The following is a 27,991-nucleotide window of genomic DNA, read 5'->3' on the forward strand; positions in this document are numbered from 1 at the left end:
ACAGAGCGACATCTGTTACCAAGTGCCCAGAAATATCATTGTCCGCTGGTTAGAGGGACCCTAAGTACAGAGCAATTTGGAGACACCGACGGCACTTTCTTCACTGCTTGTCAGAGGAGGAGATTGTCGTCCACTTGTCAACTGTTACTGAGGTGAATGTGCAAAAAACAAACCCAACAGCGGGGGGCGCAATACACATGTATATTAACCATTACCTTATATAATTTACAAAAAAACATACAAGATTTGTGTGACAACCTCTTTCAGATGTAACGGTGCATAAGAATAATTTACACAATCTAGACATGAAAAATTTTTTCCTGTAAGTTTTTTTTATGTGCACATAAAGATGAGTTGGTTGTAATAATTTGGCTTCTTCCTGTGTGATGTCTGAGGCTGGATTGACACTAACTATCATTATGCGGACTAGAAGACAACGGACGTTGTATATCCTCGTGTATTTACTTGCACTGTCAGGGTTTTTTTGTCATCGACAGAGACTGCACAGAATATCTGTAAAAATAGGACAGCACAGAAATGACGACTGAGATGCTCGAGACAAGAATAGAAATGAGGAACAAAATAACAACTAAAGGAATCCAGCGTCCACCAGGCGAAAAAGTAAAATTTAACTTTTATTACTCCATAGTAAAAACCATTACAGGATACCCGAGGGCAATTGCAGATGACACAGCATAGAAACAGCTACGCGTTTCAGGACTTCTTTAGCGTCCCTTCCTCATGGCATAACAACGTTCCATCCATCCATAACACGATTTTCATGGGCGGAGAGACATTCAGAAAAAAAATCAAGTCATGCACTATTTTCTTCTTGTCTTGGACAATCTAAGGGTCCATGAAAAAAAAATGACATCACATGGACTCATTATAGGCCATTTACACATATGTTATCCTATACAGACAGAGGGACAATGAAAAGAAAAATGAACAGTTGTGGTTGGTTCCATTGACAACAATGAGTCCATGTGATGTTCAATATTTTACCCAAATAGCACATGGACAGAAAAGTAGTGTGAAAAGACCCCTACAGGAAAAACACTTTCCATATTCTTAACATGAATATGGCTCTATCCTGTGTGAGTTCTTCGATGTTTAACAAGATGAGATCTCTGGATAAAACATTTCCCACATTCTGAACATGAATGTGGCTTCTCCCCTGTGTGAATTCTCTGATGTTTAACAAGATGTGATCTCTGGCTAAAACATTTCCCACATTCTGAACATGAATGTGCCTTCTCCCCTGTGTGAATTACTTCATGTTTAACAAGATTTGACTTATCTGTGAAATATTTTCCACATTCTGAGCATGAATATGGCTTCTCTCCTGTGTGAGTTCTTTGGTGCAAAACAAGAGATGATTTATGCGTAAAACTTTTGTCACATTCAAAACATACAAATGGGTTATTCCCAGTATGAATTGTTTCATGTTTAACAAGAGTTGATTTACGTGCAAAACATTTGCCACATGCTGAACATGAATATTGCTTTTCCCCTGTGTGAATTGTTTCATGTTCAATAAGAGTTGATTTATGTGCAAAACACCTGCCACATTCTGAACATGAATATGGCTTTTCTCCTGTGTGAATTCTCTGATGTATAACAAGATGAGATCTCTGGATAAAACATTTCCCACATTCTAAACATGAATGTGGCTTCTCCCCTGTGTGAATTATTTTATGTTGAGCAAGATTTGACTTATCTGTAAAACGTTTACCACATTCTGAGCATGAATATGGCTTCTCTCCTGTGTGAGTTCTTTGGTGCAAAACAAGAGATGATTTATGCGTAAAACATTTGTCACATTCAAAACATACAAATGGGTCTCCTCTATGAATTGTTTCATGTTTAACAAAAGTTGATTTAAGTGCAAAACATCTGCCACATTCTGAACATGAATATGGCTTTTTCCCTGTGTGAATTATTTCATGTTCAACAAGAGTTGACTTACGTGTAAAACCTTTCCCACATTCTGAACATGAATATGGCTTCTCCCCTGTGTGAGTTATTTGGTGTTGAATAAGAACTGATTTATATGCAAAACATTTTCCACATTCTGAACATGAGAACAGCTTCTCTCCTGTGTGAGTTCTCTGATGTACAACACCATTTTGGTGACTTTTCTTCTCCTTAACAGTCTGTGATGAATCAGAAGATAGGACCTGTTTATCAGGATCAGATGATAGATCTTTGCTGTGAAGGGCTGAGGGTATGTCTGGGGTAATGACATGTTCTTCATATGGATCTTTTGTGATACCATGATCCTCTGCTTTATAATCTGTAGATATCAGATGTCCCTCTGAGCTCCTGGTACAGACATCTGTGATAAATGAAAATTTTTACTATTTTTAAAATAATCTAAAAAAAACAATTCTATTGATATTTTATAAGAATTCTATATGAATTTGACACTTCTAGGGTAAGTAACTGGTTGTGGCTGCCGTCACTAACATGGAGGCCTTTCCCTGGTAGATCTCACTGCTCAAACTACATAAATTACATTCTTCCCATGTTCCTTTGCACAGTGGAGCGCTCATGGCTTAATAAGACTCCACACACCTAATTGGTGGTCTCTCCCTATGGAGTGACGATATCCCCTCAACCCTGTCTAAGCCTCTCACCTCTGCCAGGTCAGTCCTCTCTGCGCCAAGCTGATGAGATGCAAGAACATCGAAACAGCTGTCCTTGGCTGAGGGACTACCTGGTATGATCCAAACATCATTGCAAACAAAGGCCTCTGAGAAGGTCGGCATGATGTTAAAGGGAGCGCCCTCTATTGGTTTGCTTGAATGAGGCTCTGTCTTTCAAAATGTGACATTCTAATATTCAGCATCCCCTATTGATAACAAGGGCACACATTGCACTGAGTAAGCCAAGACTAAAAAGCCACTGCCGGGTCATATGTTGGCAAATCAGGCAATCAGCAAACCAATCAGTGCGTGCCAACTCATCAATGACATCCAACAACTAGCGTGTATCCCCGCAACAGTCATGGTAACGAAGCACCACGAGCCCTGATCTTATGTTTACAGCCACTCGGAAGACTGGATTGCAGGCGATAAGTTTGATGATGGGGTCACGGCCTCACCCACCGCTTGGCATGCCCAGTCTTCTTTCTGCAGTCAAGTGTCTTTCAGCACCATAAACCCTAATACTAAATAGTGGTAAATATGTGCTTGGTCCCAACATACGAGCCATGACTAAGGAGAGTATTCTCTGAAACACCTAGACTTTTTTGCTATCCTGCCTGTACACTATGGATCTTGTCTCCATCTTTTAATCATCGACAAGATTATGACAAATCAATAAAAGCTACGATTTAAGAAACTACAAGAGGCGGAGTGCTGGATATATTTTATTGCTGTCTTAAAATTATCCTGTTTCAACCGAAGAAACCTAAATCATCGTGGACCTGCTATAAGAGTTAAAGGCCAACATCTGAACTCATCCGCACTGTAAGTGTTCCCATTAATTCTATTACGTTTGGGCTGTTTGCATTCCTTCTTAACATCTTTGTGTAGGAAACACAGACAGGGACTGAATTCATTCTGTACATACAAATAATGGAAGTCCATGTGTATATAGTCATGTCTATTACCTGCTGATGTGAGGGGCTGGTGGTCCTCCATCATCACCTCCTTGTACAGATCCTTGTGTCCTTCTAAATACTCCCACTCCTCCATGGAGACATAGACAGCGACATCCTGACACCTTATAGGAACCTGACAACACAATGATACAGTCATCACCCCGACCCCTCCAGGTACTGTATAATGTCCCAGCATTCCCAGCAGTGTCACCTCTCCAGTCAGCAGCTCCAGCATCTTGTTGGTGAGTTCTAGGATCTTCTGTTCATTGATCTCCTCCTGTATCAGAGGGTGAGGATCTGTCAGGGGGCTCCTCAATGTCTTCTTCTCTACTGTGTAATCCTGGTTATGGGGAGACACATTAATAAATCTCACTACATACATGTCCAGAGTCCATCACCTCTCCAGTCATATCATCTGTTATTACTATAGATAAGAATGATGTAATGATGACATCATCAGAATCTCTCACCTCTCCAGTAAGCTGGTAGATGATCTCTAGGGTGAGATTTAATAGACTTTCCGCCATCTTCTTCCTGTCTCTTTCCATCCTTGATGGATCAATCAGGAATATTCTCTTCTATAGAAGATACTGAGAGGATTCTATATTGTAGGAACCTGAATGGAGAGAAGATGAGACGATGTAAAATCCTCACAAGATTCCATGTAATAAATAGGATTAGTAGGGAGTATAAGGGGGGCTTCCGGTTCAGGCTCTAGTATGTGAAGATATATGGCACATTCCTCCTCAGTATCAGTCTCTTCTCCTCCGCTAACCTGTAATGTAGAACGAGCGCCCTACACCGGGGAGACAAACCTAGGCTGGTACAGGACATGTATATGGAGCGGTGTCTGCTGAGGGGTGAGAAGAAGGAGACCAGGACACTGATGGGGATACATTTGGGGTATATTGGGGTAGTCGGTGGAGCACAGAATATAATCTACATTACATATCATTTGTTGTAGTTTCTGATCTGATTTCTTCCAGTTTCTGGTGTAAATTCTAGTAAACTTGTCAGACTGTAGGTGACCCCGCATATCGCACTTAGGGTCACTGTGCTTGCTGACGCTCGGCCTCCTGACTGCCATAGCGACCCCTCGGACCCTGTGATCTTATTGAGGGGGATCTGAGGGGTGGGGGAGGGGGCGATCTTGTCTCCAGACTCCCCGTACGCCATGATGAATAGCGATCCCGGTATGTGAGGGATTAATCCTCTGGAGTCGGAGTATCTTTCCTCTTCGGTGGCCAGTCCCGGGTATCGGCTGTATAATACGGCTCCTGGGCCGCCACATTACAGCCATGTACTATTACAGCGCTGAGCATTAACTACACGGCCAGCGCAACGTAATAGTACGGCACCGAGCACGAAGGGTTAAAGCAGCCGAGTCCTGAGACAACGAGAATCACCGGAATACACGAAATATCCAAGAAAATACTGACATTGTCCGCATATAGGTGTTCAGTATGCGTGGACAAGACTGCCACAGGGTATGGTTCATTCTCCTACCCTGTATTCCTCAGCAATGGCGTCTGTCCTCTCAGCTTTTCAATTACCTCATGGGTGTGTACTCTTGCAATATGTTGACGACCTCCTTCTTTGTTGTCCGAACATAGAGGTCTGCATACAAGCCAGCTTGAAACTGTTACATTTTCTGGCTGCAGCACACTGCAAAGTTTCTAAAGACAAACCACAGTTTGTGCAAAGAAAAGTCATTTTTCTGGGTCACTGCCTATCTGCTGGACAAAAACACCTGAGCCCATCACGGATCCAAACCATTCAGCAGGCAAAACTCCCAACTAACGTGAAACAACTCCGAGCCTTCTTGGGCCTTGTCTCCTATTGCAGGCAATGGATCCCAAATGCAGCAAAGCTGATGCAGCCACTCTATGATTGTACCAAGGAAACTCCTTTCTCCCTCCCATCAGAAGGCATCGTTGCATTTCAAACTCTGAAACAAGAGTTGTTGAGGGCTCCCGCCCTCAGTTTGCCTGATTACCAACATCCTTTTTTTCTCTTCATTAGAGAACTGAATGGGTTTGCTCTTGGCATACTCACTCAAAAATTTGATGGCAAGCACAGACCTCTAGGCTATTATTCAGTACAGCTGGACTCAGTTGTAAAAGCTGCTCCCACCTGTTTAAGAACTGTTGCTTCAGTTCAAGCCATCCTGGACAAAGTATCTGACGTGTCTCTGGATTATCCTACCATTATCTTGACTACCCATGATGTCTATGCCATACTGTCACATGTACAGACCAAACATCTGTCCATGGCCAGACAAGTGCGCATGCAATGTGCGCTCCTCCTCCCTCCCAACCTCACTTTTTAGAAACTCACAAGTCTAAATCTAGCAGAACTCCTAATCTTCGCAGATTTAGAAGGGGGGAATGATATGGGAGACACTGAGAGTGATGAAGCAACAGAATCACCTATGATTTTTGAACATGACTGCACCGAACTGATAGAAGCAGAATCACAACCTTTTCACACCATCTCAAGGACCCCATTGCCCAATCCAGTACATTAATTTTTTATCGATGGCAGTAGATATGCTGATGAAAAAGGAACGTTCCACACTGGATATGCTGTGGTCACCCTGCATGAGACAGTGACATGTGGTCCTCTGCCACCAAACCAGTCTGCTCAAGTTGCAGAACTAACGGCACTAAAAGAGGCCATAGAAAGAGCAGGTGATGCCACAACCAACATCTATACCGATTCAGCATATGCACATGGCGTCATACATGACTCAGGCCATATTTGGGCAGTAAGGGGATTCCTTACAGCGGCAGGAAATCCCATCAAGCATGGAGACCTGATCAAACAACTTGTGGAGGCAGCTGCAAAAAGCAAGGATCTTGCAGTAGTAAAGGTAGCTGCTCACACACGTGCAAATACCAAAGAAGCAAGAGGAAATGACTTGGCTGACAAAGCAGCCAAAAGAGCTGCACTCCTCCCATTACCGCTTGACGAGGTAGTAAAAGCAGTCACAGACCTGTCATCCAAGGAACTGCTAAAACAAGCCACTAAGGCCTTAACCGAGGAAGAACTTGATGAATGCACTAGGAAAGGGATTTTGATGGAAGAAACATGGCATGTTAATGGGCGACTGTGATGTTGTTATAAGTCTGTTCTGTATGTTCTGTTCTGCTTACTTATTCTGCTTTGTCTGCCTAGCAACAGTGAGGTAGTAAGGGAGGAGGAGCTGAGCTTAGGGGGAGGAGTTGTTAGACAGGGAGCCATGATGGAGCATGGAATAAAGTGTTCTGATCTACAAGAGTAACCATCTCATAGTGGAGTTATTCCAGAAGACCTGCATCCTCACTACAACACTACAATTGGCGACGAGGATTAAGAATCATCAGCTAAAGGTATTTCACTGCTACAGAAAACTGTGTACAAGACTGCAATCCTAGCACCAGCCATGGCCTGCTTACCCTCCTTTGCTGTATTTGATGTGCACCAGCCCCAAGCAAACTTAGCAGCATGCTGGAATAAATGGCTGAAACGCTTTGAGATATTCCTGCAAGCAATGAACATTACTGACAATGCAAGAAAGAAAGCCATGTTATTACACTATGCAGGGGAGCAAGTCTATGACATCTTCACAACTCTGCCCAATACAGGGGAGGACAGTGACTATGATCTAAGCAAAGCAGCACTAACTAAGCATTTCTCTCCATACATAAATGCAGCTTTTGAAATTTTCAAGTTTAGACAGTCAAAACAGTCAGCAACAGAAACCATTGATGAATATCATGTCCGCTTAAGACAACTTGCAGCTTACTGTGAATTTGCAGATATAGACAAGGAAATTCTGATGCAAATCATACAAGGTTGTGTGTCCTCTAAGTTAAGGAGACAAGCACTCAGAGATCCCACCATGACTTTAACAAAGCTACTGGACATTGCACGTATTCATGATGCAGCAGAGAATCAAGCTAAACTTATAGAGAACACAGACTATATACCAGAGCAGCCATCTTCTGTAGCAAAGCTCACTCAGAAGCCACATGTGCCTCACACACAGGCTGCAGCCTGCTACAACTGTGGAGGTCCTTATCCTCATCAGAAACCATGCCCAGCAAAGGGAGTAACTTGTCATAACTGTGGGAAACAAAATCACTTTGCAAAAGTCTGCAGATCAAAATCACAATCTTCTCTCTCTGCTAAACAAGCCTTGCCACAGAAAGTTCAGGCAGTGCAGTCAGTGTCCCCTGCGGATGAGCCCAGTAGCACCTACTTATTCTCAGTGACTGAGGGGTCTCGCAATGTGCATGCAATGTCTAATCCCAAACAAGTCATCTTAATACATGGCAATCCGGTGGAGACACTGGTAGATACAGGGGCGTCTGTCAATGTTATTAGTCATGCCACTTATAGCCAGCTAAAGAACAAACCTGCTTTGCAATGTACTAACCTGAAGATATATCCTTATGGTTCAGCTACTGCATTACCCCTATGTGGCAAATTTCAGGCATTACTAACGGCTGATGGGAAATCCATCACGGACACTTTCTATGTAGTGGAATGTTCTGCAGACACTCTTCTCAGCTGCAATAATGCGGTATCTCTGGGCCTAGTGAAACTGGCAAACAGCGTAACACACTCTTCTGTCCAAAATGTTATGCAGAAATATCCTCAACTCTTTCAAGGCATAGGAAAGCTGAAAGACTTTCAAGTGAAATTACACATTGACCAGTCAGTCCAGCCGTCAGTTCAACCTCACAGGCGCATCCCATTCCATGTCCGCAAGCTAGTGGAGAAAGAGCTACAAGACCTTGAGACAGATGATGTTATTGAACGTGTCGAGGGCCCAACTCCCTGGGTCTCACCAATTGTTGTTGCGCCTAAACCTAAGCAGCCTGGTAAAATCAGGTTATGTGTGGATATGCGACATGCCAATCGAGCCATTCAAAGAGAAAGGCACATTACGCCTACCATTGATGATATTCTCACAGATCTAAATGGTGCAAAAGTATTCTCAAAAATTGATCTAAAATCTGGTTATCATCAGCTTGAATTGCATCCAGACTCCAGATATATCACAACTTTTAGCACTCATGTCGGTCTAAGAAGGTTCAAGAGGCTGAATTTTGGCATTTCATCGGCTGCAGAAATCTTTCAGAATGTTATCAGGCAGGTTCTTTCAGGAATACCTGGAGTCCTCAATGTTAGTGATGACATCCTTATCTTTGGCACAACCCAAGAGGAACATGACAATCACCTAGAACAAGTCTTTCAGAGACTGCAAACCTGCAATTTAACTGTTAATCCATCAAAATGCGAGTTCAACAAGACGTCATTGAATTTTTTTGGCTACATTTTTTCTGAAAATGGTGTTTCTGCAGACCCTGAGAAAGTAGCTGCCATAACCTCTGCTAGCCAGCCACAAAATGTCTCAGATGTTCGAAGTTTTCTTGGTCTGGTCACATACTGTGGACGATTCATACCTGATCTGGCTACTGTTTCTGAACCCCTACGACAACTCACTAAAAAGGATACTCCTTGGTCATGGACAGTTGAACATCAATCAGCATTTGACACACTAAAGTCCAGTCTTTCTAGTGACACGGTCATGGCCTATTTTGACCCACTAAAGTCTACTGAGCTCATTGTGGATGCCAGTCCTGTAGGCCTTGGTGCAATTTTAACTCAGGTGTCCAAAACTGGCAGTATCTCCACAGTCTCCTATGCGAGCAAGGCTTTAACAGAAACGGAACAGCGCTATTCTCAAACTGAGAGGGAAGCTCTCGCAGTTGTATGGGGATGCCTTCATTTTCATCTTTACCTCTTTGGTTGTCCATTCACAGTGGTCAGTGATCATAAACCACTCATTCCAATCTTCAATAAACATTCATCAAAGCCACCCCCACGACTTGAACGCTGGCTACTCCGCCTGCAGAACTATCGCTTTCACTTGAGATATGAGGCAGGAGCTGGGAACCCTGCAGACTATTTTTCAAGACACCCTTCACCACAGTCTACCAAAGATGACTTGCCTGCCACTGTCTTAGCTGAGGAGCATGTGAATTTCATTGTTACACACTCTGTGCCAAGAGCAATGACCCTCGAAGAAATTAAACATGCGGTGGATTCTGATCCCCAACTTCAGTTGGTAATTGACACTGTTCGGTCTAAGAACTGGAACTCTTTTCTAGCTGACACTCGTCTTCAACCGCAGGGCCAAACAGCATATTTGCAGGCCTTCTTTAATGCAAGACACTCTCTTTCTGTATCTGACTCAAACATACTACTACGTGACAACCGCCTGGTCATTCCTCAGAAACTTCAGAGTAGAGTGATCGATCTGGCCCATGAGGCCCATCAAGGTATAGTTAAAACAAAGCAATTACTTAGGGAGAAAGTATGGTTTCCTGGACTAGATAAACAAGTGGAAGCACTTATTGCCACATGTATACCTTGCCAAGCAACTACGGTGGACCATAGCCGAGCACCAGTACAAATGACACCTCTGCCAGACAATCCATGGACTGCTGTGAGTGTTGATTTCTGCACTTTGCCAGATCATTCCTATTTACTGGTTGTCATAGATGATTTTTCTAGGTTTCCAGTCATTGAACCCGTTTCCACCACCTCTGCAAGAGCTGTCATACCAAAACTGGACAAAATCTTCTCTGCATATGGCATACCTGAAACAGTGAAGACTGACAATGGGCCACCTTTCAATAGTGCAGATTTTCAGTCTTTTGCAACTTATCTTGGTTTTAACCACAGGAAAATAACTCCTTACTGGCCTCAAGCCAATGGTGAAGTGGAGCGCTTCATGCAATCAATCAACAAAACTCTTCGGATTGCTACCATGGAACACAAGGATTTGCAGCAAGAATTGTACAGGTTCCTTAGACAGTACAGAGCCACCCCGCACTCTACTACAGGAACTCCGCCAGCGACTGCGCTTTTCGGCAGGCCTTTGCGCATTAAGCTTCCAAACATCCCAGTAGTTCACGTCCAGACTCCATTGGTCCTCAATGATTCCCTTGCCAAAGGCAGGATGAAAAGATATGCAGATAAGAGAAGTTGTCGCTTCAAACAGCTGGATGTGGGAGACTGGGTCCTGGTTAAAAGGCTGAGACCCAGTGACAAGTTATCATCCCCTTATCATCCAGAACCCTTTCAAGTCACACACGTCAAAGGTACCATGGTTACTGCTCAACGCCAGGGTCATCAAGTGACACGAAATGTCTCCCATTTTAAAAAGCTTCGTGACTACAATCCAGGAGCAAGTGCAGAGGAGACAGATGATGAGGAAATTTCACCAGGTACAACTGGTTCAGCAACACCAACAAGAGATACCTCCGAAAATTCACAGACTGTTTCTGATAACGAGATGTCTCAACGCTACCCGACAAGGATGAGTCGAAGGCCACCAACGCACCTCAGGGACTATGTTCTGCAGTAAAATTTTCTTTTCAGTTCGGACCTTTTATTTATTGTTCATTTATAATGTTTGCATTTTATTTTATTTTTTTTTATAAGAAGGGGAGAGATGTGATGTTGTTATAAGTATGTTCTGTATGTTCTGTTCTGCTTACTTATTCTGCTTTGTCTGCCTAGCAACAGTGAGGTAGTAAGGGAGGAGGAGCTGAGCTTAGGGGGAGGAGTTGTTAGACAGGGAGCCATGATGGAGCATGGAATAAAGTGTTCTGATCTACAAGAGTAACCATCTCATAGTGGACTTATTCCAGAAGACCTGCATACTCACTACAACACTACAGCGACCAGTCCTACCAAGAGTTTGGTTCCCAGCCATTTATTCTGCGTTACATCTTCCCAGTCATACTAGTGCAAATGTGATGATGCAACAAGCTAAACAAACCTGGCATGCACCAGGATTCAAACAGTACGCTGATGATCGGATCAGGGCCTGCCACATCTGTCAGGCCAATAACCCTGGACAGACTATCAAAGTCCCACCAAAGCACTTACCTAGGGCCCACTATCCATTCCAGAGGCTTCAGATTGATTATATACAGATGCCAAAAAGCGGCCAATACGAGTACGTGCTCGTCTGCGTGGATTTATTCTCGGGGTGGCCAGAGGGGTACCCCGTAAAAGCCGCTACCGCAAAGAGTACCGCGGCAAAAATTGCCACAGAGCTAGTCCCGAGATTCGGTCTGCCTGAAGTTATTGAGTCAGACCGAGGAACCCATTTTACTGGTCAGGTGTTCCAAAACATATAGGCATTGACTCGGCCTTACATACCCCCTACAGGCTACAAGCCTCAGGCAAGGTGGAAAGGTTAAATGGTACTCTCAAACTGAAAATCCAAAAAGCAATGCAAGAAACACGTAAACCTTGGACACAATGTTTACCGATTGCTTTATACTCTGTAAGAACTGCGCCCTCGGGCAGAACTAAGTTATCACCATATGAGATATTGTTTGGGAGGGCACCACAGTTGGGATGTTACTTTCCACAACAACTAGAACTGAATTGTGACAGCCTGACAGCATATGTCATAAGTTTGCAGAAATTGTTGAATGTTAACCATTCTCGAGTGTTCCCTTCCCTCTCAGACCCTGAAACTGATACAGGAGCACACAAGCTGCAGCCTGATGACCTGGTCTATGTCAAGAAGCATACCCGAAAGAGCCTTGAACCAAGATTTGACGGACCATTCCAAGTCCTTCTGACGACTCCTACATCTGTAAAGCTAGAAGGAAGAGACACATGGATCCATGCCAGTCACTGCAAGCTTGCCTCCTAATCCTGGTCATGACCGGATTGAGTCTATCCTTTTTGAAAGAATCTGATTCTAGAGAAAACATGTTACTAACACACCATAGAATACTAAACCAATATTTGAAACACTCAATATACTTAAAAAAACACATTTTTTTTTGTTAACACGTCGGAATAGCCTTTAGAAAGGCTATTCGTCTCCTACCTTTAGAAGTGCTCTCCGCCGCGCCATTCGTTCAAAATACCGGTTTGTACCGGTATGCTAATGAGTTCTCTCACAGCGATGGGGGCGTCCCCATTGCAGCTCGAAAACCGACCGCAGCGCCGCCTCTATGGTCTTCTGTATCCTCCCCTTGCTTCTTCAGCGTCTCTGTCGGACGCCTGCGCAGTACACTCTGTTCCGCGAAGATTGCCGAACGTACTGCGCATGCGCGAAATTGCGGTCCCAGCCATAGTGCGGGCACTGCAATTTCGCGCATGCGCAGTACGTTCGGCAATCTTCGCCGAACAGAGCGTACTGCGCAGGCCTCCGACAGGACGCTGAAGAAGCAAGGGGAGGATACCAAAGACCATAGAGGCGGCGCTGCGGTCGGTTTCCGAGCAGCAATGGGGACGCCCCCATCGCTGCTCCTGCGATGGGGACGCCCCCATCGCTGCGAGAGAACTCATTAGCATACCGGTACAAACCGGTATTTTGAACGAAAGGCATGGCGGAGAGCCCATCCAAAGGTAAGAGACGAATAGCCTTTCTAAAGGCTATTCCGACGTGTTAACTAGAAAAAAATGTGTTTTAGTGGTAGAATCCCTTTAATGCTTCAGTAGCTGTACAGAATCAGCTCCTATTTAACTCTGTCTTATTCCGATTAGTGTTGGCGTTTAAGTGAAGAAGTCTCTTGGTGAGGGGTATGCCCGTGTGTCCTCGGAGGATGGTTGTAGGACCCAGAAGCATCCACCACCCTGGACAACCCGCGGTTCAGATAGTATCTGAGGTTCACATCGGCTATCAATCCTTTGCCAGGATCCAGACTTCTCCATCAACGTCAAAGGGGGGACTGAGAAGGAAGAGTTAACCAAAGAAAGTTTTGAGAAAACTATGTGCTGACAAACTGTTTGTTGCGATAGAAGCTCCTCCATGGGAGTAAAGATTATTTGTGGTGTTTCGGCCTTGGACATCCTCCAGGGACAAGATAACTCAGCAGTAACACAAGACTCTAGATACATAGAAATTCTTTGTGTAAAGCCAGTACATTAGAATACGCCTAAAAACTGTCTGTATAAATAAATCGTGAACCTTTTTTTGGGCGCGCACACGCCATCTTATTGTGCAGATACACTTGTTTGTGTCTTCATTTTAAGTATATGGTGAGGGAGCGGGGATCCGGACCGTAGTCTCCAATAAATTTGGAAGCAGTCAACAACAGCTGGCCTTCTTTTAGGAAAGCCAACCTAACAAGTTTCTCTAATTCTAATGTAACTGGGATGACGTCCTAGAATTGTCTGGTCTGAAAGGGGTTAATAAAAGCTCCAGGTCTGTGAGCGACCACCTACCTCCTCCTGTACAGTAACCGTTGCGACAGGACCTGTGGTGATGTCACATGTGGGCGGAGTCAGCGAGTCACATGACCCGGTGTTCCAGGTCTCTGCTGGATGAGCTGCGGTGATGTGTCTGGATCAGGATGTGGTTACATACACTATATACACTCACCGGCCACTTTATTAGGTACACCATGCTAGTAACGGGTTGGACCCCCTTTTGCCTTCAGAACTGCCTCAATTCTTCGTGGCATAGATACAACAAGGTGCTGGAAGCATTCCTCAGAGATTTTGGTCCATATTGACATGATGGCATCACACAGTTGCTGCAGATTTGTCGGCTGCACATCCATGATGCGAATCTCCCGTTCCACCACATCCCAAAGATGCTCCTCTATTGGATTGAGATCTGGTGACTGTGGAGGCCATTGGAGTACAGTGAACTCATTGTCATGTTCAAGAAACCAGTCTGAGATGATTCCAGCTTTATGACATGGCATTGCATTATCCTGCTGAAAGTAGCCATCAGATGTTGGGTACATTGTGGTCATAAAGGGATGGACATGGTCAGCAACAATACTCAGGTAGGCTTTGGCGTTGCAACGATGCTCAATTGGTACCAAGGGGCCCAAAGAGTGCCAAGAAAATATTCCCCACACCATGACACCACCACCACCAGCCTGAACCGTTGACACAAGGCAGGATGGATCCATGCTTTCATGTTGTTGACGCCAAATTCTGACCCTACCATCCGAATGTCGCAGCAGAAATCGAGACTCATCAGACCAGGCAATGTTTTTCCAATCTTCAATTGTCCAATTTCGATGAGCTTGTGCAAATTGTAGCCTCAGTTTCCTGTTCTTAGCTGAAAGGAGTGGCACCCGGTGTGGTCTTCTGCTGCTGTAGCCCATCTGCCTCAAAGTTCGACGTACTGTGCGGCGTTCAGAGATGCTCTTCTGGCTACCTTGGTTGTAACGGGTGGCTATTTGAGTCACTGTTGCCTTTCTATCAGCTCGAACCAGTCTGGCCATTCTCCTCTGACCTCTGGCATCAACAACGCATTTCCGCCCACAGAACTGCCGCTCACTGGATGTTTTTTCTTTTTCGGACCATTCTCTGTAAACCCTAGAGATGGTTGTGCGTGAAAATCCCAGTAGATCAGCAGTTTCTGAAATACTCAGACCAGCCCTTCTGGCACCAACAACCATGCCACGTTCAAAGGCACTCAAATCACCTTTCTTCCCCATTCTGATGCTCGGTTTGAACTGCAGGAGATTGTCTTGACCATGTCTACATGCCTAAAAGCACTGAGTTGCCGCCATGTGATTGGCTGATTAGAAATTAAGTGTTAACGAGCAGTTGGACAGGTGTACCTAATAAAGTGGCCGGTGAGTGTATATATACATAGAAGAAAATTCAGACAGCACCTCCCAATGTGAACAGGTGCAAGCTACCGTGGCAAAATACATAAAAACAGAAAAATATAGCAGCACTCTGACACAGCACAAAGGCTATAAGGAACAAAGAAGACCTATAAAAATACTATAAACTAAATATATAAATAAATTTGAGGTTCTTCGTTGTACATATTTGATCAAACAGTAGGAAGCCCTGTACCTTCCCCCGACAAGGCAACCTCATTAAGGTAGGATCCTACACTAATACCTCTCCTGGACCCAAGTATGGGTCTGCAGTGTGAACACAGGGCAATAAAATACCTCTCCCGGACCAGAATAAGTCTACAGTGTGAACACAAGGGAAGTAATATCCAGAGAACACTCACCTTAAATGGCCTTGGGGAAATGGGTTCTCTGTTCCAAATAAATAGGCCTGTGCAATTGAAAGGGAGTGCAAGTCCAACTAAAGGGAACCACATCCCTCTTACTATATACATAGAAGAAAATTCAGACAGCACCTCCCAATGTGAACAGGTGCAAGCTATTGGGAGGCGCTGTCTGAATTTTCTTATATGTATATAGTTTATTTTCACTCAAAAAATATAGTGCAGCAACAAAAGTAAACAATACAAAAATAAATCCCTGCCCGGCTAGGCCCTAACTAAACATAGAATAGGTTACCCCACCTAGGATAACAGAAATCAAAAGCCAGTTGAGTCACTCAGGACACAGCTCCAAAAATATGACCTCTTTCTTTGGCTCTCCAGCCAGGCTCTGCCAAAGTCTAATGCTGGAGCTGACTTCTTAAGCCTCCCTTGATGAGCAGACTCTCTGCAGCTGAGTCACTGCCGGAACATCCCCAAAGTGTGGACTGGAGGGGGGTGGAATGACAGGTCCCAATACCAACCTATCTGCCATTCCTGAAAATCCAGCCCAGTAACCGGAACTCTGAAATAACCCGCAGCAGAGAATAGTTATCTGCTGAGAAACATTCTTTTCCTGTCGTCCTACCAGCGGCACAATATGGGGTATTTCTGCCCCTGTGTGCTGGTAGGACAGGCGGATTTTTAATTAGCCAATTAATTAATCATGGCTTGCCCTATAAGAGGGCACAAGAACCAACCCCCTGCGTGTTTTTTTTCTGTCCTGTGTGTCCTGTGTCTGTTAACCCTTCTTTTTTCTCTTTCCCTTTTCTTTCCTCCTGAGAGAAAGATTTAGGTTTTGTCTTACCTGCTTTGCAGGGTGTTCTGATTGTTCAGCTGTGCACAGCTCATTCACTGCCCAGTAAGGTAAGCTGAGCCCTAGCTCCAGCTTTCCTCTGTGTTTAGTGCAAACTAAAAGCACTGATACTTTTTGCTATGGACACTCTGTCTATTGCAATGTCCTGTATGTGCCTGTCTGTGTTACAGTCACAGGCATGGAAATTGTGTGGGACCTTTCAGCGTTCCCTTTATGATTAGTACATAGTCTGAGCACTTATGTCTATTGCGATGGCCTGTATGTGCCTGTCTGTGTTACAGTCAGGCATGGAATTTGTGTGGCAGCTTCAGCTCCCTTTATGCTTAGTGCATAGTCTGTGCATGTCTATTGCGATGGCCTGTGCGATTGCCATGGCTTGACCTATCTGGCCGCACCTATCTGTCTGGGCTTCGCCCACTGCCATAAAGCGCAGCTAATTTAAACAGCAGCCTATAGATGGCAGTGAGTTTTCCAGCAACTCCCACAGCTCTGGTGAGGTAAGCTGAAGGCGCACCAAGACTACTTTTGTGAGTGAACAAGGCCCTTTAAAAAAAAAAAAAAGTGTTTTTTTTTTGTGTTTCTGTCTGTAAGGAAACAGACTTTTATGTTGAGTGCGCCGGGTCTAGAGTTCTATACTGTTTGTACTCTACCCGAAGGTTAGACCTGCCATCTGCCTGTGGGCTGCCTGACTAACGCCTACTGTGTCGGCTGGACTACCTGGCTCATCGCACTGTTGCCTACTTGGGCAGCCATCTGCAGCATCTGCCTGGCTTGGCTACTGGCCTCCTAGTGAGGGCTAACTGTCTTGAGTACCTGCTACCTCTGGCTCGAATCTTCAGGACCTCCGGGGTCGTAAAGCGGACTCCAAACCTAAAGAAGGTGTATTCCGCCAGTTCAGCTCAGGCCTCCGTAGCCATAGCCTTAACTGCTGTGTCCGATTATCTGCGGAGCCGTCTTTCTCAACTTGAACGGTAACCTCCACAGAGCAGTGGACTACATCTCGTCCAGACAACAGCTAAGGCTCACCTCCAGTTCCACGGCTATGTCTACGGGCCACATGAGGCCTCTATGGTTAAAACATTGGAGAGCTGATCTCGCCTCAAAATTTGCGCTCTGCTCCCTTCCCTTTGAGCCTGGGAAGGTATTCGGCTGAGGGCTGGATGACCTCATGGAAGGTCTAGTTGAGGGCAAAGGGAAATCCCTGCCGCAAGCCTCCAGAGGAAGGAGATCTCCCCCCTCCTAGGGGTCGAGGGTCAACATCTGGCCTTAGACGCCAGCAACAACGGCGGTCTAGATACCGTCCTAGAGGCGCGGGTTGTGGTAATCCGGGGATGACCCCAAAAAGAAGCCTGAATTGTTATGGGGCACTGCTCTCTGTGGCCATTATTCATGTTGGAGGATGTCTTTTCCATTTTTTTCAGTGGCATGGAGAACCCACATAGAAGATCTTTGGGTTCTACTGGTGGTAGAACGCGGTTACTCTATAGAGTTCGATCATCTACCTTCTGACCGGCCAGTTGGAGTCGGTAGACTCTGTAACATTTTTATCTACAGCAGGGAGAAGTAATAATCACTCTAGATCTCAAAGACGTGTACCTCCATGTCCCTATTTTTTGTCCTCACAGGAAGTATCCCAGAATCGCATTTATATGGCCCACCACAGAGAGCATTATCAAGTCACCGCACTGCCGGTTGGCATTCCCTCAGTCCCATTCGTATTCATCAAGGTGGTCGCTCCGGTCGCCGCTGCCCTCGGACTACAAGGCCTATTCATCGTTCCCTACTTGAACAACGGGCTCATAAAAGCTCAGTCTGCTGCAATCCTCCAACACCTCCAGATAGCTATCAACCTCCTACAGAAGTTAGGTTGGATAGTCATTTGGGAGAAATCAGAGATCGTACCAGCTACCCAGAAGAAGTTCCTGGGTTTTATTGTGGATCCAGAACATAGTAGCGGATCAGTTGAGTCAGGGTATAACTTTATCTGGTGAATAGTCACTCAGTTCAGATGTATTTCAACTGATCGTCCAGAGATGGGGTCTCCTGGAGGTCGATCTTATGGCAACCCGACTCAACGCCAAGGTGGGGACCTTCTGCTCTCTGTATCAGAAGGACAATCCCTTGGCAGTGGATGCCCTGTCCATCCCATGGAGGTTCAGGCTGATATACATCTCCCTCCAATTCCAATCATACCATGGGGTATTGATAAAATAAGACAGGACCAAGCCTCGGGAATTGCCATAATCCCGTTCTGGCCAAAAAGGGCTTGGTTTGCCCAGCTCATGTGGATGAGTCAAGGCATATACTGGAGGCTTTCCCCCCTCCCAGACCTGGTGACCCAAGGAGAGCTGAGATGCCAGGATCTGAGGAGACTCAACCTGACAGCCTGGAGGTTGACCAGGAATAGAGGACTGTCTCAAGCCGTTCTGAAGACTCTCACAAGCACCAGAGCTGGGCCTACTAATAACAACTATAGAAGAATTGGTAAAATCTTCAATGCCTGGAGTCTTGAACATGAAGTGGACTCCTCCGATCCCCCAGTGAGGGCGATACTGGATTTTCTTCAGAACGGACTAGACAGAGGGCTCGCTGCTGCCACACTAAAGGTATATGTAGCCGCTCTGTCTGTCTATCTGGGGAGGCGTTTGTCTCAAGATCCTTTAGTAAGCACCTTTATGAGAGGGGCAACTAGGCTGAGACCTGTGGTTACCACTTGTCCACCAGTGGGACCTTAATACGGTCCTTTCGGCACTACTCACAAATCCTTTTGAGCTGCTGGAAGAGGTCGAACTAAAGTTCCTGACCTACAAAACAGCAATTCTTCTGGCTATAGCATCAGCCAAAAGGGTCAGTGAGCTGCAAGTTCTATCTTTGGAGAAGCCATATACCTCCTCCTTCCGGATTGGGTTCCGCTTAGGTTTCTTCTGGGCTTCAGACCCAAAATTCCTTCCACCATAAATATAAACCAGCTGATCACCTTACCAGCTTTTTTCCATCTCCTTCCTCTGCTGACGAAGAAAAGTTCCATACACTGGACCTCATGAGATGCCTGAGGATCTACCTCCAGCATACGCGTTCCTTCAGAAAGTCAGGAAACCTCCTCATCAACTTCTTGGGAAGACACAAAGGGCTTAAGGCTTCCAAAGCCTCAATTTCACGCTGGGTCAGGGAGACAATTAAGTTCTCTTATTCAAGGGCGCATTCCATGAGGTTGGTTACCTCCTCCTGGGCAGAGTCAAAAGTCAAATTTGCTGCTGCATTTTGGTCCTCGGAGGCAACCCTTGTGTCCCACTACCGCCTGGACACTCGGGCTTCAGAAGCTACTGCTTTTGGTCACAGTTTAAGTGCAGTTGGTGGTGAGGATCCACCCTAGGGGATTACTTGCTAACTCCCCATATTGTACCGCTGGTAGGACGACTGGAAACGAAGGATTATGAAGATAATCTTGTTTCCCTTAGTCCTAACAGCGGCACAAGACTTCCCACCCGGAGAATTTTATCATTGTTATAAATATATAATGTTACCTATGTATAATTAGGTTACTCTTGTATACTTGTATATCCACGCATGGGGGAGGTTCTTGTGCCCTCTTATAGGGCAAGCCATGATTAATTAATTGGCTAATTAAAAATCCGTCTGTCCTACCAGCACACAGGGGCAGAAATACCCCATATTGTGCCGCTGTTAGGACTAAGGGAAACAAGATTATCTTCATAATCCTTCGTTCTGGAGTTTTCTCATCTCACCCACCTGAGTATTCTGGGTGAGATGTACACCCCCTCCATTACCTGACCAGCCATCGACTTACAATGTGTATAGAGTATATATGTAGCAGAGCTGTCTGTGTGTGATGTATATGGAACGGCCATAGTTAACCCCTTCATGACTGGAAACATTTTTGAGTTATTAGTTACATCCGGTTGTGAAGGATAGAACATTTGTTAAAGCTATATATGGGAATAATTTTGTGTCTTTATTCAGTAACACCAGGGGCTTCTTATTAATGGCACTTATATATGTTTTTTCTTTATTCAATATCCAAGAACATTAAAAAAAACAAATATTGAGGGTGAAATTGTCCGTTATTCACATTTTTCCAGCTAATATTTTTATCTACATATCATAAACTGTCCTTACAGGAATTTAGGTGATGCAGAGTTTAGTGTCGCTAGGGGCGGGGCTAGAACCATTGATGAGACGTAGAGACATTATTTATTTTTTTGTTTTATTTTAAATTTTCCTTTATTTTCGTGTGCCCCCATTAGGGTATAATAGACCTTTCGGGGGAATTCTAACATTATTTACCGTATATACTCGAGTATAAGCCGAATTTTTCAGCACAGTTTTTGTGCTGAAAAAGCCCCCATTGGCTTATACGAGTCAAGCAAAAAAAAAAAATATTATTATTATATAGTTATTATAGTTATATATTATTATATAATTATATTATAATGTATAGAATCTCCAATAAAATAGTGGGGGAAAAAAGAAGCTTTAAAAAAAATAAAATAAAGTAAATAAAAGTTCTAAATCCCTCCTTTCCCTAGAATACATATAAAAGTAGAAAATTACTGTGTCACACATACACATTAGGTCTCCCTGTGTCTGATAGTGCCCGGTCTACTGAATATAGGGGATCTGTAGTCAAATTCCCTATAGTCAGCCAGGCTGAATTCCAAGTGGGGGGGGGGGGGGGACCTCAGTCCTCAAGCTCAGGGAAGGGGCAGACAGACAACCAAAACACCCCCTCCCCTTCCCCAGCAACTACTGCACCCAAAAACTCTGAGCATTTTAATTTTTGAAATTTTCCAGTAGCTGCTGCATTCCCCCCTCCCCCCCCCTCCACACACACACACCCTCTTCGGCTTATATTCGAGTCAATAAGTTCTCCCAGTTTTTTGTGGAAAAATTAGGGGCCTCGGCTTATATTCGGGTCGGCTTATACTCGAGTATATACGGTATTTTGCCACGCTTTGTTATCTCAAGTATGTCTCACAATCTAAATTCCCTATCAGTATATCTTTGGAATGTTGGAACTCCGCACAAACCCAGGGATATCATACTTTGTGGGGGCCACTGTGGAGCATATCATACTGTGTGGGGGCCACCATATATTTTTTGTTTGCATAAACAATTTTTTTCTGGTGTGCTGAAACACTATATCACTACTATTGGCGGAATCTTCTGATATCTTCTGGCTCCCTTTCTAGCGTGCTATCTCCTCCTTGAGAAGTGTGCATACCTTATTCCTATTATTTTATGATGACAATGTATAAAGTTATTCTCTATACAGTTGTGTCTTTTAATTTTCTCTCTCTCAGGTACACAATGCAGCAGTGATGTGTAATTCGTGAACGTGCCGACTATGTACCGACTGTTTCAACCTAACAAGACTCGTCTCCTCGCTGAGAGTTTCTTGTTTATTCAGCGACCCCCAACCCTAAGGCCTCATTCACATGGGGTGTGGTATGGCGTATTTTGGTCCTGATTCTGACGAGGGAAGTCGCGTCAGAATAGGGCCAAAATGCACCTGCCACGACTGTAGCGGCTTCCCGCTCCGGAGTAGGCCCAAATGAATGGGTCTAGCCTAGATGGTGCAGCTGCAAGGCGGACCCCGGAGTTGAATCAGCTGCAGAATCTGCCTGAAGAAAAGGCAGCTCGCTTCTTTTTTCTGTGAGCAGCAACACGCCACTCACGGAAAAAAGTAAGCTAATGGTCTACATACACCTCTATTGTGAGGGGGCGGATTATGACGTGGATTCAGCGCCAAAATCCACCCCCTCTTGCCCCGTGTGAACGAGCCCTAATAGGTGGAGGGAGGTCTCTGTTGTCCTCCCATCTAGGTGTATTCTGATGTTTCTGAAGCTACTTACCTAGTTTGTGACTTCTTCTTCTTTTCTTTATCTATTTTTCTTCTTCCTCCCGCTTGGAAGAAAGATCAGTGGGGGAGCTGATTTGTTGGGGTCCCCCCTTCTCCTTTTCTTTTACCTGGTTCAGGCTGTATTCTCTGCGTGGCCGGAGCACCGATCCAGAAGTGACGTTTCTTTGCCACTTCCAGGTCCGAACTATTGTTTGCAGTCGGTGTTTCTGGCCAGGGGTATCCGAGTGTAATGTGACATAATCATCACTTCTGGACGGGGGTATCCGGGTGCGCTGTGATGTTATCGTCACTTTTGGCCGGGAGTGTCCCGATGCGCTGTGACGTTGTCTTCACTTCTGGCCGGGGGCATCTGGGTGCACTGTGACATTATCGTCACTTGTGGCCGCGGGGGCCGAGTGCGCTGTGACATAATCGTCACTTCTGGCCGGGGGTTATCCGGGTGCGCCGCGACGTTATCGTCACTTCTGGCTGGTGTTTCTCTATGGCAGTAAGGATTCTCTCCGCCTCCTCCTGTTTAGGTGTAGTTTGGGCTATATAATAAATAGATTAATAAACATGTTAAAAAAAAAAAAAGCCACTTCCGACAGAAGGGGGGGGGGATGTGGGAGGGTATGAGATTTCTCCCTCCTCCCGATTTAAGTCCCAATGTTGAGACAGCAGGTGACTTGTCTCTTATAGGGATAAGTCTCTGCAGTGCATCTCTGTATCCTTGTGGTATTCTCACTGCACTTTGCTTTCTGTATACACAAATCTGTATACTTCCCTTATATAGCTTACTAATGTCCGGAACATGGTGTACACTGTCTACCAATAAGAATTTGGACACCCAGTAAAGTTCGGTGGAGGTGGGGTTATGGTCTGGGGGTGTTTCTCCTGGTATGGACCCTTGGTCCCAGTGCATGGTAAACTCAACGCCGATGCCTATTGCACTATTTTAGATAACAGTGTGCTTCCTACATTATGGCGGTTCTATGGGTTGGAGCAATGTTACTTCCAGGATGACAAGGGATGGAAGTAGCAGCTTAATGAGTTGCACTTAAAATTTGCAGTGTCCAGTGTGAAGAGGAAAGGGGCAAGAACTGTACCTTGTGGTGCCCCCGTATTCCAGATCACGGTGTCTGACACACCGTCCTGGGCTTTCACATACTGAGGTTGGTTTGTGAGGTAGTCTAGGATCCAGTTGGAGAGGTGGTGGTCCACTCCAACTAGAGCTTAGATGACATCATAGAGGGTCTGGCTGATAAAAAGGAGAAGCTCCTTCCTCATTCTTTTAGAGGAAGATCTAGACCATCTTGCCCAAGGCAGAGTATCTCAACATTAGCCTCACTCCAGGCCTCAATATCAGAGGTGTTCCAAATTTCAGGCCAGAGGATCTGGACGTAAGTTCTCCAAGGATAGAGATGAGAAAGAGCACGATTTTTGACACATCCAATATTCCTTCTACAGTGGCCAATATTCTTGTCGGAGGGCGCATCTTCCAGTTTTTCACCGCCTGGCAGGAAAACATTCAAGCAACTTGTGTCTTGTGCTTCAACATCTGCTTTTTCTCCAACATCTAGGCTGGGTCCTTAAACTTGGAGAAGAAGTATATCATATCTTCCACATGGAAGTTTCTGGACTTCATTCTGAATTCCGACCAGATGAAAATTTCTTTACCTGCTCTGAGGAAAGAAAAAATAATCAGAGCATCCCGTTATCCGCTCCAGACTCGGCATATTTCCATTAGAACTGCCATGAAGATTCTAGGTCTCATTTCAGTGGCTGCCGAAGCAGTCCCTTGGGCATTATGGCACGTGTCCTCTCCAGAAGACGATTCTAGAAGCTTGGAACCACAGTCCACTGATTCTTGACAGAACCTCAAACATTCTCTCAAGATCCGTCTTTCCCTCAGATGGTGGATCCCCTTGAGATTGTTAAAGCCCTTTCAACCAGGATTGTCTCTACCTTTTAAGTGGAAAATCATTCTATTCCTCTTCAACAAATCTGTGCTGCCACCTCTTGGGGCTCTCAGCTAACCCTTGTGAGGATAAATGTGCCTAGTACGGTGGCCATGGCCTTTGGGTGTTCAGTATTGATGTAATGTGAGAGGACCCTACCTAGGGGGGCTGCTTAGAACATCCCCATATTCTGCTGCCGGTAGGACGTAAAGGAATCGTTGATTATGATATTAATCTCTTTACACTTAGTCAGTCCTAACAGCAGCACAAGCTTCATCCCCTTAAAACATTATTGTTTTTTCTGTATACCAACACAGGGGGGAGGTCTCTTCTGGCCTCTTATAGATTGCAATATCACTTAATTAATTATGCAAATGAAAAATCCCACCTGTCTTTCAAGCACAGAAGCAGAAATACCCCATATTGTGCTGCTGTTAGGACTGAGGCAAAACAGATTATCAACATAATCAACGCTTGTCCGACGGTTAGAGGGATCCCATGTACAGAGGAACTCTGACACACCGACAGCACTTTCGCCTATGCTTGTTTTTGAAGAGGAGATTGTCGTCCACTTCCCAACGGTAACTAAGCGAGCAAGAAAGAAATGCAACAACAAGGGTCGCTATACACATGCATTTTAATCATTACCTTACATAATTGTTGAATTGCAATGAGTCCATGTGATGTCAGATATTTTTCACGAATAGAACATGGACAGAAAAGTAACGTGAAAAGACCCCTACGGGCAAAACGCTTTCGTATTCTGAACATGAACATGGCTTGTGAGTGTTATGATGTTCGACTAGACATGTCTTTAGAGTAAAACCTTTCCCACATCATGAACATTACATTGGCTCCTCCCCTGTGTGAGTTCTTTGATGTATAAGAAGATCTGAGATCCGAGCAAAACATTTCCCACATTTTGAACACTTTGAACAAGAATATGTGTTCTCTGCTGTGTGAGCTCTTTTATGTCTAGTGAGACCTGATTTATCTACAAAGCATTTCCCACATTGTAAACATGAATATAGTTTCTCACATTCGTGATCTCTCTGGTGGAGAACAAGATTTGATTTCTGAGTAAAATATTTCCCACATTGTGAACATGAATATGGCTTGTGAGTCTTATGATGTTCGACTAGATGTGACTTCAAGGCAAAACATTTCCCACAAAATGAACATGAATATGGCTTCTCCCATGTGTGAGTCATTTGGTGTTGAATAAGAACTGATTTACATGCAAAACATTTTCCACATTCTGAACATGAGAATGGCTTTTCTTCTGTGTGAGTTCTCTGATGTACAACACCACTTTGGTGACTTTTCTTCTTCTTCTTATCAGTCTGTGATGAATCAGGAGACAAGACCTGTTTATCAGGATCAGATGATAGATCTTTGCTGTGAAGATCTGAGGGTATATCTGGGGTAATGACATGTTCTTCATATGTCTCTTGTGTGATACCATGATCCTCAGCTGTATAATCTGTAGATATCAGATGTCCCTCTGCGCTCCCGGTACAGTCATCTGAAATAAATACACAGGACTTTACTATTTTTTTTTTAAATAATGACATTTTTTTTTAACAATCTGAAAAACCAATTCTATTGATATTATATAACACTTCTATATAAATGTGACACGTCTAGGGCAGGGGTGAACCTGCCTTTTTCGCTGCCCGAGACGGACGACAGAAAGCCGCCCCCCCCCCCCCCCCCCCAGGGAGGGAGCAAAGGGGGCTGGACGAAGTGAAGGGTACGGGGCTTAGCGGCATTCGCAGGCACGGAGAGGACCTGCTCTCTGCCTAAGCGTGATCAGGTCGCCTCATGGGAGGTGCGGCGCTGATCTAGGGTAAGTAACTGGTTGTGGCTGCCGTCACTAACATGGAGGCCTTTCCCTGGAAGATCTCATTGCTCAAACTACATAAATTACATTCAGCAAAGAAAATTGCCATTTATTCACGCAGATCAGTTTCTCTTTTATCCAAAAGATCTCTAGACAATATCATAAAAAGCAGAATTCAGTAACACGGAGTGCAGAGCGAATATACAACGCTCCTGTATAAAACCTCTCTGTATTTAATAATTCTATATACCGCCATGTGAAACCATCACCATTCCCACTAATGTAATCCCTGAAGTTTCAGGAATGAGGAGAATCTGTGACTGTTTTGTGGTATATTCAGTGGTGACTCCTCACCTGGGCGGTTCCCTGTAGGAATGTCCTCCTTACGCGCCTCATCACCACTCACATAGGGATCTTCTTTTATCTCTACTTTTATAAAATTAATATCTTTCAGGTCTTCATCCTGATGGAAAAGATGTCAAACAAATAAAGGAAGTCAGTAGAAAATTCTAGATTAGTAAAAGATTAACCTCAGACAAATAGCTGTAGATCTCCTAGAACGTGGACATAGATTATTATAGATGACAGATCAAGGAGAACCTCAAGAACCTCCTATAAATGTACACTGCTCAAAAAAAATAAAGGGAACCCTCCATTCTCTTTATTTTTTGGAGCAGTGTATATTCAGCATGGCCTGACATAGTTCAGGGGGATGAGGTTAGATTTTACCAGAAACACCCGGGGTTATTTGTCTCAGGGGAAATAAAGGATCAGATCGGCAGAAATCCAACCTGATGGTTCCTTATTCCAACCAGCAGTCTCCATAGCCAGAAGATTGTGAGAAGATCCAGACAACATGTAATGTCTATGGTCAGCTTTATCCTCCATCTCCACCTCTCATTACACAAGTATAAACATCTAATACTGCTGGAGAACCCAAGACTGACCACAAGGACTTCACAGCCCGTCTACACATCATAGGGAATATCTCCATCTACCTGATCATCCTGTGGAAGAAGAGGACTGGGACATCTCTCCGGTGTTGTCCTCTTACTGGATCTACCTGTAGGAAACACAGACAGGGACTGAATTCATTCTGTACATACAAATAATGGAAGTCCATGTGTATATAGTCATGTCTATTACCTGCTGATGTGAGGGGCTGGTGGTCCTCCATCATCACCTCCTTGTACAGATCCTTGTGTCCTTCTAAATACTCCCACTCCTCCATGGAGAAATAGACAGCGACATCCTGACACCTTATAGGAACCTGACAACACAATGATACAGTCATCACCCCGACCCCTCCAGTTACTGTATAATGTCCCAGCATTCCCAGCAGTGTCACCTCTCCAGTCAGCAGCTCCAGCATCTTGTTGGTGAGTTCTAGGATCTTCTGTTCATTGATCTCCTCCTGTATCAGGGGGTGAGGAGGAGTCCCTGGGTATGAGCTCAGGGTTCCTATCCATCCATCAAATACAAGTGTCTGACAGCACCCAGCAGAGGTCTTCTTCGCTACTGTGTAACCCTGGATATGGGGAGACACATTAATAAATCTCACTCCATACATGTCCAGAGTCCATGACCTCTCCAGTCATATCATCTGTTATTACTATAGATAAGAATGATGTAATGATGACATCATCAGAATCTCTCACCTCTCCAGTAAGCTGGTAGATGATCTCTAGGGAGAGATTTAATAGACTTTCCGCCATCTTGCTCCTGTCTCTTTCCATCCTTGATGGGACAATCAGGAATATTCTCTTCTATAGAAGATACTGAGAGGATTCTATATTGTAGGAACCTGAATGGAGAGAAGATGAGACAATGTAATCACTACACGGAATC

The 27,991-nt window shown here is 44.6% G+C and overlaps 1 protein-coding gene across 1 annotated transcript; it reads right to left on the reverse strand.

The window, feature by feature from the left end:
• Positions 1-1,014: 1,014 nt before the first annotated feature.
• On the reverse strand, positions 1,015-27,944 carry LOC142190926 (uncharacterized). Its single transcript, XM_075262323.1, is given in 6 exon segments — positions 1,015-2,116; positions 25,097-25,825; positions 26,498-26,606; positions 27,118-27,206; positions 27,290-27,671; positions 27,802-27,944. Coding segments are annotated over 6 exon segments (2,415 nt in total). The 5' UTR covers positions 27,880-27,944; the 3' UTR covers positions 1,015-1,088.
• Positions 27,945-27,991: the final 47 nt, after the last annotated feature.

This window comes from Leptodactylus fuscus, chromosome 1, assembly GCF_031893055.1.
Source record: "Leptodactylus fuscus isolate aLepFus1 chromosome 1, aLepFus1.hap2, whole genome shotgun sequence".
NCBI lineage: Eukaryota > Metazoa > Chordata > Amphibia > Anura > Leptodactylidae > Leptodactylus > Leptodactylus fuscus.